This window comes from Tiliqua scincoides, chromosome 4 (assembly GCF_035046505.1).
Source record: "Tiliqua scincoides isolate rTilSci1 chromosome 4, rTilSci1.hap2, whole genome shotgun sequence".
Classification (NCBI taxonomy): domain Eukaryota; kingdom Metazoa; phylum Chordata; class Lepidosauria; order Squamata; family Scincidae; genus Tiliqua; species Tiliqua scincoides.
This window is the reverse complement of record NC_089824.1, coordinates 115,715,294-115,728,062: the sequence shown is the minus strand read 5'-3', so window position 1 is coordinate 115,728,062 and position 12,769 is coordinate 115,715,294. Positions and strand designations below refer to the sequence as shown.

At 43.7% G+C, this 12,769-nt stretch overlaps 1 protein-coding gene across 1 annotated transcript in view; it reads right to left on the bottom strand.

Annotated features, from left to right (window-relative positions):
- The window catches only part of CACNA1E (calcium voltage-gated channel subunit alpha1 E), a 360,216-nt gene extending 347,836 nt beyond the window's left edge, over positions 1-12,380 (bottom strand). The window contains exon 1 of the mRNA XM_066623540.1: positions 12,114-12,380. Within this exon, the coding sequence (XP_066479637.1) occupies positions 12,114-12,379 (266 nt within the window). The 5' untranslated portion in view covers position 12,380. The remainder of the gene's footprint in view (positions 1-12,113) is intronic.
- Positions 12,381-12,769: the final 389 nt, after the last annotated feature.

The window sequence follows — 12,769 nt, the reverse complement described above, 5'->3', positions numbered from 1 at the left end:
TCTCATGGCTCATTAGAAATACTTAGGGAATGATTAACTAACAAGTTTCATTCAATGTTTAATTCAAACTTATAAAGTATTAGCTGGGACTATTTTATGCTCTAGTGGTTTGCTGGAAACAGCAGTATTCAACAGGTCCATAGTATCCCTCTATTCTATTGGACAGAATGTTGGCCTTGAACTATGGAGACCTGAGTTCAAATCCTTGCAGAGATATGAAATCCCTGGATAATCCTGAGTCAGCCACTAGAGCAGGGGTCTCCAAACTTTTTGGCCAGAGAGCCACATGAAATATCTGGCGCAGTGCTGAGGGCCAGAAAAAAATGAAAATATAAAATTTAAGTAAATAAATTAGAGATGGAACTTAGATGAATGAATAAAGCAGGCTCATTCACTTAGCCTCTCTGGCCCTCAGAACACCCTCCAGATGCAATCAGAGCACAGCTCTGGCCATGTTCAGTTGAGTGGGCCAGAGGCTTTCAGGGGATAAGAGGCTGGCCGCGGGCTGAATAGAGGCTCGCTGTGGGCCACATCTGGCCCCCGGGCTGGGGTTTGGAGACCCCTGCATGAGAAAATTGTAGCAAACACTACAAGGAGTCTTATTGTCCTTTAAAGACTAACAGATGCATTGTGACATCAGCTTTTGTGAACTACAGTTCACTGTTGGCTGTATGAAGTCCTATACTGGACCTCTCACCTGATTCACGAAATCATAATAGATTATTTATGAGCAGCAGGCACTCCCTGAGCTACATGGGGTTGTGAGGGGGCACAGCTGCCCAGTCCTGTGTTCTGCGATGACATAAATACCAAATGTCCTGAGATATCTGAGATACCCTGGGACACCGGCCACAGCCCAGATGATGGCAGTTTCAAGGGAGAATGGGACCAAGGGTACCAGCAGGGAGGGAGAACAGTGAGGGAGGAACAGCAGGGAAGGAGACAATGAAGGGGATACAGAAAGGAAAGAGCAGATGAAGACAAGCAAAGGAGAGAAGTTTTGCTGGAGCAGAGAGGCTGAAGGGAGGGATAGGAACCAGAAGAAAGGTTCAAGGCAGACATTGGTTCCTGGTGGGCACTGGCTGCAGCTCATTAGAATAGTTACTCCTAGCAGGGTAACAGATCCAAGGGACCCCTTCCAGTAGGGAGTCTCTAGCAGGGTGTCTGAATGCTGGGACACGTGAGAAGGCAGCACAGCCACCACTGTGAGCAGAATGACAGGTGGTGGGCCAAACCACCTTCAAATGCAGGCATTTGGGCACCACTCAGGATCATGAACAGGATCATGAACAGCCTCTGCCGGCATACACCACCCCTGTGACGCGTAATTACACCCCGTGTCACCATAACTTCTGAGCTCATTGCATTATACTAGGCCAGGGGACTCCAAACATTTTGGCCAGAGGGCCGCATGAAATATCTGGCGCAGTGTTGAGGGTTGGTAAAAAATTTAAATAAATAAGAGATGGAACTCAGATGAATGAATAAATGAATGAGTGGGCTCATTCCCTCAGCCTCTCTGGCCCTCAGAACACCCTCTAGATCCAGTCAGAGCACAGCTCTGGTCATGTTCAGTTGAGTGTTCAATCCTCTTTCAGGGGACAAGAGGCTGGCTGCGGGCCGGATAGAGGCTCACTGCGGGCCGCATCTGGTCCCCAGGCTGGGGTTTAGAGACCCCTGTACTAGGCTAATCAGGAGGTGAAATGTTGCTCCCCAACCCTTTTTGATATAGATCTCCTGCCTTGGGAGGGGCCACAGGGGAAAGGGATGCCACATTATTCAAATGAGTTTAATTTATTATATTTGCCTGTGAGTAAACACAAGAGTTCTGATGCCAAACACATTCTATATTTTTAGCTGATGCATCCATGTATCATAGCAACAACAATGGAGTCTGGGGTCACCCAAGTCAGGCACTGGCCAAAGGTTCATTGACAGCAGAGGGTTCTTTTAGCCAGGTCAGTCCTTGAACCCTCAGTACCAATGGTAGTAGTTGCCCAATGCAGGGGCCAGGTAGTGGCCACAATGCAAGATCCAATGCAGACTCTGTCCAGGTCCAGGTTCTCCAACAACGTGCACACTAATGGGTATCTTCTTAGAAGAGGCATTGTCTCCTGTGGGAGAGAGGAGAAGCAATGCCTTTCTGAAGATGGTGTTTGCCATCTGCTATTTTTAGAAGTTCTTACATTAACTGTATTTTTAAACCTGCTGCCTGATTAATTGAGGCACCTTATTAGTAAATTAAAATTGATTTTTAATCTATTAAAGAACTGATTACATGTTACACTGCCCCCCATTATACACACAATATAAAAACATCTACAATTTTTCCTCTCTGTATATTTAATAATAAGAGTTTGTATAGTCTTTCCAAGTTTGCAAAGTGCTTTCAGATGTATTATCTTGAGGTAATTCTTACAACTCTGTAAGGTGAATGCAGCAGGGGAGTAGAGGCTGAGGGAGAATGCTTTCGCTAAGGTCCCTCTGTGACTTCACTGCAGACATGACCTGGAGAAGTCTGTTTCATAATTCAGGATCTTAGCCACTGTATGACCCCAAACTGTCTGTGGTGTCTGCATGCACACATACATAAGTACACACACTAACATTTCATGCAGCTGTTAAAGTGGGGTCTGGACCACGATAGCCTGAACCAAAATAAATCAGCCTTCAAAGTGCCACCAAATTTTTCTGTTGCAACAGGCAAACACAACTATCCTTAGGAATTTGTTCAGGCCAATGGAACATATATAGGGTTTGTTGCGATCATGACACCATCCCATTTCCAACCATGTCTCATATTCAGAACCAAGGCTTCTAAACTGTGGGGATCAGCATGGGCCATAGCCCCTCTGGTTTTATTTATTGGCAAATCAGGGCCAAGACAAATCAACACCATCAATTTATTTACTATTGGCTTGAGTTGTTATCACATTTTACTGATAGTTCTTACAGAGTGGTAACATTTCTCATGGGGGTTCACAGATTTCTGATTTGGTGGTGGTTCAGTGTGGTTTTTGGCAAGGGATGCACAAGTCAAGTTCACGTTACAGTCCATAAGAATCACTCTGCAGCTTATTATGCTTCTAGTCCACTGAATCAGATACCAGGAAGACCTCACCTTTCGCCTGACCCTGGGGCTAGCTTTATAGAGGCATATCTAGATGCACCATAAACTCCTAAGGTTTGCATCACCCTTGCACCTTGGATTAGTAACCCATGCTTTATTAAAACCTAAGCCACTTTGACATGCACAGTAATTCTTGCCTTAGCTGTCCTACCTTAACCTCAACAGCTTGTTGTCATTTGATCTTAAGAGACTGTGGTGGAGGTTGGGGCAGGAAGTGGCAGATAAACTGGCCACAAGTTACTAAGGTGGTGGGAATCAAGGAATCAATTGCTTGGATGGAGTCTAGCTGTAAGCTACATAAGACTGTAGAAATGGTCTAGCACAGAAAGGAATAGGGTACCTTTTGCCTCCTCTACTTTGGCCTCCAATTTTGCCAGCTTGAAGCCTAAGCTCCATTTAGGGTTGGAGAAAACAACTTCACAGTCTAGATTTGAGTACAGCTTCCACAGCCTCAGCATGGCATTGACAGAGAGTGAGTTGTAGGCATCAGTTGACAAGTTCATTACTCAATAAGCTTCCCTGCATTGATGGGCATTTAATAGGAACCACACAAAAAGAAAGCTCTGGAAGTGTGAATTGGCCATTATGCTATAGATACAACCATTGCAAGAAAACATGACTTTTGAGCTAGTCTTTAACTGCTGCTTAACCTCAGCATGGAAGATATCATGCCAGAGCATCAGCTACGGAGCAAGGTGCTGGCTGCTGCTATGGGCGCTCCACTAACCACCCCCTGTGGGGCTCCTCCAGGCAGGGGGCCCAATTTGGCCAAATTGCCCTAAGGTTAACCCTGCTTATATTGGCATGGTGGCATAGCCTTCAATAGCAATGGATCTGATCACTGGGGAAGAATACAATGCAAGAAAACAGAAAAATGCTCTACAGTAACTAAGAATACAGGAAGAATCCATTTTATCTCTCATTCATATGAATGGAGGACTGACAGCTTCCAACCAGGTCTTGTCTGGATCCCTCCCAATTTAACTTTGGGACTGAAACTACTTTGCTTGACATTCAATAACATCAACAATGGTTTCCTAACCTTCTAGGGCAGGGTGTCAAACTCATTCCATACAGAGGGCTGAAGTTAGCATTCATGGTGCCTGCTGAGGGCCAGAAGTGACATCATTAAGCAGAACGTGACATCATTAAGCAGATGATGGCCAGAAATCAGCACTTTGTTCTCACATAGAAACTCATGAGATGTAAAAGAAGAGAAAATGTGCAAATCTTGGTCATATTTTCAAGATATGAGAGTACCCAATTATCACACTGGGAGAACCCAATTATAACAGGGACTGGATAAATTGCTTCTAGGGCCGCATTCAGCTGCAGGGCTGATGTTTGATACCCCTGTTCTAGGGGTTGCCTCATGCAGGGATGGGTGTGGGGGATGCCATACTTCTATGATGCTAGTCATTCCTATGGGGTACATACCAGAAGTAAGTGCTGACATTAATGCTTCATGCTGTTTCTTGTCCCCCATACTTTTCACTTTTTACATGGGCCTGCGATGAAAAAGAGTCTGGAAACTTCAACTAGTCCAAAATGCCACTTCCTGGCAATTGTCCAGGGCAAGCCAAATGGAACACATTATTCTGATTCTTTTCAATTTTTATTGGTTGCTTATTGATATATTTTTAATATAACTGTATAACTATATGAGGGAGGAGAACCCATAGCTCACTGCTAGAGCACATTTTGCATATGTAATAATAGTGGGTTCAGTGCCCACCAACTTGAGATAAAGGGTGTCAGTTTACCACAATGGGTAAGGCAGTCAGAGTGGGCAGTACTGGACTAGACAAATGACTAAACTCAGTGTAAATCAGTTTCATATTTCAGTGTACATGAAGTAGAAGCCAAACAGATCTGATCAAAGATAATTCTCACAAAAGTACTACTGAAATAAAATGAGTGGAACCTGCACTCATGTATCTCATGGGAGCTGCCATTTCCATTTTCCACCTCAAGCACAAAAAGCCCCAAGTCCACCCTGATGTGTAACAGCTTCTGATATGGTGAAATTTGGAACAATGAGAAGAATAGCTTTCAGTGCTCACCATAAGGTAATAAAAATGAATTGCTATAAATAACACAGAAAAGTAACAAATCTCTTAAATAAAGTACAAACTGAAAATGACTAATACCTTGGCAAATTCTTGGCAATGGAACACAGTCAACTAATAAATGGTAGGCTCCTAAAATGAGCTGCATGGGTGATTTTTTTGGCAGGAAAGTACCCTGTGCGTATGCTTGTTTAGACACCTCATCAAGCCAGAACAGAGACAGGCAGTTGATAATAGTCAGTTTTGAAATGAAAAGCAGCTTGCATCTAAATTTCACCTAGAGGCTTTGGGGGAGCAGATTGCACTGTTGAGCCTATGAAAAAGTTATATCTCATAAACATCAGATAAGGATGATTTTTTGGGTACATGAAAATGTACACAGCAACATCCTTCTTCTCCCACCCTGCCATTCACCAGCATGATTTTTTGTGTGCAAAAGTGCAGAATTCTGCAAGAAGGGAAATTCAGTAGAGTTGAGGCTACATTTTTTTTAGTTTCATTCTGAAAAAGATCATTTTGTCACTTCTACCCACACTACTAAGACTGTAAGTGCTACCCTGTAGGATCAGAGCAAAGCTCCATCCTGTTGGTTTTTTTTCTTTAATGGTGGCTGGCAAGGTGTTTTCAAGAAACCCACAAGCAGGAAATGAAGACAACAACCTTCCCTCTACTTGCCAGCAATGTCTGTACGTTGTATTCAATGTAGCTATTATAACAAATAGCTATTAATATATTTGGTTACACTTTGTTCCAGCATCAGAACAGCATATTAAATAAGGAAAAATCCCTAAGAATGTTTGATACATTATTTTTTTTAAACTGTGAATTTACCCCCCCCCCCCCAAAAAAAAATTCTTCAATATATTCTTCTGAGTGGGCCTAACCTACAGGCCAAATTTGGATAAGCCACCGTATGCACACAAACACTGTATGTGAATAATACTGTGCATAAACATGTGCTCATTAAACATTAAGCTACCATGAAACCAGTTTCACACTCTGAAACAAGAATGCACAATTCCTCTGCACCTGTAAACATACTTGCCTTTGGACAACATGCATGAATAGGTGGACTCAAGATAACAACAAGCAACTCCACAGTGTTAGTAGACTCTTCTTATCTGCTAAATATCAGTGTATTTCATACCTTCCACAAGCATACTGCCAACATGCAATTATTCCATGGGATTTCAACAGTAGATGCCAAAGAATTCTAATCAGAAGCCCCATTCAAGCAAACAAAACTTGGAAAGAGTACATTTTTGCTCATTTGTGCTTTTAGTGAGACTTCTGTAGGAGAGAGTCCCAGCAGATAGCACCTGCCCTTTGCAGTTCAGTAAAGCCACAGGCAGGCACTTAGCTTTTAAAGCTATTTAACATTCTAAAATAAAACCCACTCCTAAAATGAAAGCTACAATAGGTGCTACTTTGATAGGTTGCTTCTAGTAGTGATATCTACCAGGTGTGACAAAGTCCCTTCCATGGCATGAAGAAGGGGTGCGGAGGGCAGACAAAATGGTGGCGTGGGCTGGATACAGTCCATGAGTCACCACTTGATTATTCCAGATATACAGAATGTGAGTTCCCAGGGTTCTGCCACACTCTAGTATCCCAGCAAGACTTGGAACTTGTCTTAGGAATAGGCAGATGAAGCTGTGGCATAATGTAGGTAAGAGTGGGCTCAGTTGCTCCTGGGAAACTTCATAGGAGAATGTAAATGGGCTGTAGCTTAGGGACACTGAGTCAGTGGGGGTAGTTGAGACCTGCCATTAATACTGAGTAACCTGGTTCTACATATATCTTTCATACCAAAATGACAACCATTTTGCTAGTTCATTATAAATAGTAGGAAAAAAATTGAATTAATCAGCTAATGCCCCTTCTAAGTCAATCATCACTCTATTCCAGTGAGGTGCTTCTATATATTACTTACACACACACACACACACACACACACAGAGGTGGTAGAGGCAGGTTTCCATGCTGGAGGTGGAATCATACATGCAAACAGGTGCTGTGTGCATAATTTTCCAGCCCAATATGAGCCGATAAAATTGTATGCAACAGAATGGTAAACAAACCTGGAATTCCAACAGTCCAGCTGTTTGGGAGGGAAAGAGGAGGCTGCATTATGTACCCCCCTCACACACTGCTCCTTTCCTGCCATATAGCTTATTGGAATTTTACCAGGCTAGGTATGTGCAGCCCAGCTGTTGCACTTGCATACTGTTAGTCCAGGACCAATTTTTATTTTCACTAAGTGCTGGATAAACAAATACAGTGATATAAACTCATATTCCATCTTTCTCTCAAGGAGCTCAGTAGAACACACCTGGTACAAGTAGGGTACCTGGTACAAGTAGGGTACCTGGTACAAGTAGGTACCAGGTAGACTGCTGTGGGGAGAGTAGTAGTACATGGAAAGTGTTTTTCCTAGGTGCATGGAGTACTTTAAGATAATTGGATAGATTTGTGATGATCAGGTGAAGTTTCCTTGGTCCTCAGCATCATCGCCACCACAACAAGGTATAACAGGGCATAGTGCTCGTTTTGGGTCCACACTATGGCTACATCTGAATTCAGATTTGCAGAAGCCCTTGTGGTTTGTTTGCTACAGGGCACTGCAAAGTGCAGTAGACAGAAAGTAATGCTCTGTTAAACCAGGAAATGGCAGAAGATCAGGCTCCTACTAGTTCCAGAAGGCCTGGCTAAACGAGACACTTCACACTGACTGCTTATCATAGGTACCACAGCTGGTCTTACTGATGGACTTTTGTACCTGGAAAGGGCTCCCTGACTTGAGCACACACAAACCCAGAAAACCTAGAGGTTCCAACTGAAGAACATGAGGTTTCTGGGCAAACCCCAGAGTCCATGGCATCCATGCAGCATTTGGATTCTAGGGGAAGAGCTTCCCCTAGAAAATTCATGAGTCCTCTAGAGGGAAGTTGCCAGAGGGGAAACATGGCTAGTACTTGATACAGTAGTACTGTAGAAACTCTGGCACTATAGTGATAAAGTTGCTGTGGTTCACCAATCTTCTCTTGCTTCCATGTTCAGAAGAGGGAAAAAAAAAAGGTGTATGAACACTGCTCTGAAGGTATAAGGGAGATATTACTAAGGAAGAGTCATCTCTTGGCTCGGCCTTGTTTTTCCTAGTTTTGCTGGATGGCTCTCCATATGTCTTGGTTGGTTAAGACACAATCAGGCTACTCTCTGGGCCAACATGGTTCTGCTTTGTAATACTGCTGAAAAGGCATGCTGGACAATTTCTGATAATGAAAAAGTGGTCTGACAGATGCTTATCCTGGAAAAATATGTTAAAATGAGGTTATGTCACTATGCCAGCCATTTTTAACCACTGTGATGTGGTACATTGTCATGCCGTGGATGGTCCCCAAATGTGCTGCAAGAATTTGGGAGAAGGTCATTTATTAGTCGGGCCATTGGGGGATGTGAGCCCCCCATTGACAGCACAGTGTGTCTTGTCAATTGTCAAAAAACCTTGACCATTCTAGCGCCTTGCCAGTGTGTCCTGAGATGAAAAAGGTTGAAATTCACTGCACTATGCTGAGGAGGACATTGACAATTCTTATCAAATTTAGCTCCTGGGTTCTTTCACACTCTGGAGTTAAACTTTAGAATGACCAAGAAACAGAACTCAGGGAGGGGCTATGTAGACAAAGTGGTGGGTTATGCAGATAGGAGCAGGATCAATTCTCCGTAGTTCCCCGAGTTCTACAAAAGAAAGAAAACTAGCTACTATCTGGATCAGGAGTGGGCAAACCCCGGCCCTGGGGCCATATGCATCCCTCAGGGGCCCTCGGTCTGATCCGCAGGGAGCCCCCAGTCTCCAATGAGCCTGGGAGACTGTTGGAGCCCATGCTGGCCCACTACTGCCAGTTGCAACCTCCAGATGTGAGCTGTGGTCTGAGTTAGAGCAAGACCTTGTATAGTCTCCACCTGTTTTCTGCTTTTTCCCTGGGCATTATTTTAACTCCCCCCCCCCATTGCCTCTGAACAACTTCTGTCTCTATGTGTTTCTGGCTTGGTCTGTATGTTTTCACTGTGCAAGAGGTGTGCAGCAAACAGTTCACAGTTCTCAGGTGGTTTTACATACCTGTATTATAGTTCTCATGTGTATTAAATAAGCTCAGTAAAATTCATTCATTCATATAAGTTCTATCTCTAATGTATTCATTTACGTAAATTTGTGTAAATTATTCACATCTGAAATATAAATTAATTCTTTTTTTCCCCCCAGCCTCCAAGAGATGATTTGGCCCTCCTGTCAAAACGTTTGCCCAGCCCTAATCTGGATCATAGTGAAGAGGGGACAAAAACTGTCCTTGCCCCAAACATGATAGTTATCAGGGGAAATTGGCGGATTTGCCCCCCTTCCTAAACTCATAATGTTCCCAAGTCCCAAGTACTTTTGTTTTCTTTCCCATGTGAATGTCTGTCATTCATTCCTAGTATAGGAGAAACAAAGTCATGCACCTGAGGATGCTGCTGTAGGAAAGGAAAAACCTACTTTCCACTTTTCCACAGGGTGGTCTTCTACCTTTGACTGACAGGAATCCCACAGGCCTATACAATGCATCTGGGTGAGCAAAGTGAACAATCACACATATTACCACTCTACAGGGGTCCTTGCCCTATACAAGCTCTCCCTATACACACACAGACCCTAGTTAAACATAGAGAGGACATCAAACCAGATGCTTGGTTCTGGGTGGGGCTGCACATAACTGATAACAGCAAGATGAGTCAAATGTGGTGCACATGAGCTCACTCACCCCTTCACTCGACATTCATTAATCTGAAATTTAATCACTTTCTAGTTCCCTACTAATAATCAGTAACTCAATTAGCTTCTGTAGCTTCCATATATAAACATGCACTGCATGGTTAGGAAAGACCAAGCTTTGTGATACGCTTTGTGCATGCAATAAGGGTGGTTTAAAAAGGCAGGCAGATAAAAAAGTACACCTGAGTATCTTAGTAGTAAGGGATCTAGATCAGCGTATCTCAGTGTTGGTCCCTCACTGTACCACTTCACATGGTCCACCTATTGGAAGTACCACTGGAAATAACAGGCAATGATGTCATTGCCCGTTACTTCCTGATTGAGAGACCAGATGCAACATGGCAAACACTGGTAAGAGACTCAGAGTGGACAGGAGGGTTTTTTTGAGTACACAAAAATTGCATGCTGAAGCTCTGTTCACCGAGCCAAACCTCCAACTGCTGCTTCTCACATTGCATTGCTGGTCTCACAGCCAGGAGGCAGGGGTCTGGGGGTCCCATGAGAACCACCAGACACCACCTCAAGTACCACTGGTGGTACAAGTACCACTGGTTGAGAAACACAGATCTAGAGCATGCACCCAATATAGCCACCAAGGAGCTGTCTGTGGTATTGAACAGAAAGTGTTCTTTAGAGCACTAGATTGAAGGCCATTGGGTAACTTCCTTCTCTAGTGCTGACTGTGCTCTCAGTTACATGAGGGGACAATAGGGGACAACCCTTACAACTGGCAGTACAGGTGCACCAAGAATTGTACAAAGAACCATTTGTCAGAACAGTTAGAACTAGAAATCTGCAATACAAAAGCCTGGCAGGGAAAAATAGTGGGCATGGGTGGGTTTGAAGTAGTTAAGGTACTCATGCTATGAATCAGTGTCTTGTGCTTTGGGTTCCAGAAAAAAAAGGAGGGGGGGGGTTCAGCATTGATTAGCTCATGGCAGCTTCACTAGTACTGAGTCCTGAGCTCAGGGAGTGTGTGCAGTATCAGCCAGATTTAATTCCCAATTGCCTTACGCTGCCTCAAGCGTCAAGAGTCCATTTACAAACTCTGTGGAGTCCATCAGAATAGTGCCCAGACTCTTTCACCAATGAGGACTAGCAGTGCCTACATGTTAAACAGCACAATTGCTTCTGCAGCACTATTACAGAAGAGCCAAGTTAAAAGGAAGGCGCACAGCATATTAAAGTTACCATTATGTGCTCATGGTGAATTGAGTGTGTAAAGATAAATATATGTTTTAAATAATTAGTTATTAGTTCCTCATAGAGGAAGGAAAAGACTAATTTTCGGCTGCCCAAATTATACAAATATGTGGTTGCTTGCATGAAAAGGAAACCTACATGTGTGCTGCTAACGTTCAGCCAACAGAAAGGTAATTCTTCCCAGTGGTCTGATGTAAAATATGCAAGGTTTGGAGTTCTACAGAAGCTTTCACTTGCCTGATGAAGAGGTCTGTGCAGTTTGAAAGCTTGCCTACTCTCATACGACATCAGAATTGGTCCATTCAGAAGTACTGTTATGCTAATTCAGCATACATTCATCATAAAAGGTCTGGGGTATATAAAAATGTTTTCTAAGGTATGTAAGTATAGAAACCTTCCCAATTTGTGATGGAGTTTCCTGAGAACACTCAGAACTTGCCCTGAGGAAGAGCCAATAGGGTAGAGTTAATAATTAAAAATAAGGGCAACCTTCCCTTTTCTCAGTCATTACTTTCCCATCAGAACATGTCCCTAGAGATGCTGAAAAACTTATAGCCACTACAGCTGGCTAGATCCATTGTATTCTATTCCAGATCCACTCAGCCAACAAACTGGGCTGTCACTGTCAAGGGAGCCAAGTCAGACAATCCTTTGCAGACAAGCACATGGAAAAAGCTGAAGTAGGGCAAATTGAAATACAGGTTACAAAAGAAGAAAGGGGGGGAAGAAGGAGGAAGTGCAACATACATGCTCTTGGTCTTGTTCTCTTCATGTGGTCCAGCTACAGAAAGGAAAGGGAAATAGAAGCTTACCTTAGCCCACATTGCTAGCTCAGCCAGTGCCATTTATTAAAGGGTGCTTAAAAATCAGCTGGGAAAAGGACAGGGGGGAAAAAGGATATGGCCAGTCGATGAGCTTCTTGGCATATTTCCTGACAATGTTATCTTCCCCAAAGATAAAGAGGGATCTGTTGACTGTGAAGCAGTTCTGACGGACAGGGATGGGGTTGTACAATGCCATAGTCCTGGCCCTTTGGGCTTTGGTTTGCTTGTAGGCTCCTGGGGTCCCCCCTGAAGAAGCAGGTGCTCCCTGGCGGTTCCTGTTCTGTTCGGTGGCTCCATCTCCGGATCCCAGCCTGCCAGCCATCACCTCACCAAAGCGAGCCATCCTGAAAGGAAAAGAGAGAGGTGATCCAGTCAAGGCCCCCTCCTTTCCACAAAGTAGCAAGCAGCAACAAAGGTGTGGGAGGGTGTTCCCAGAAGAGAACCCCTTCTTCTCTCTCTTGGTGGTTATTTTAAAGCCACACGTTGAGTGATTCCTCCATTCCTCTGGAAGCAGCGCTTAGCAGCAAGGCATGCAATCCTTTCAAGATGAAACACACGTCCTTGTAAAAATTCCTCCCCACACCAACAAAATCAGTCAAAAAACCATGGTTACATTTGCAGAGAATGGTCAGATTTCCCCTAAAAGGTGGTGGGTTATTCTGTTAGGATAGAGAGCTCAGATTCTGTCCTTTTTTCACGCGGAGCTCTCTGCACTGAGGCTGGGCTTTAAATC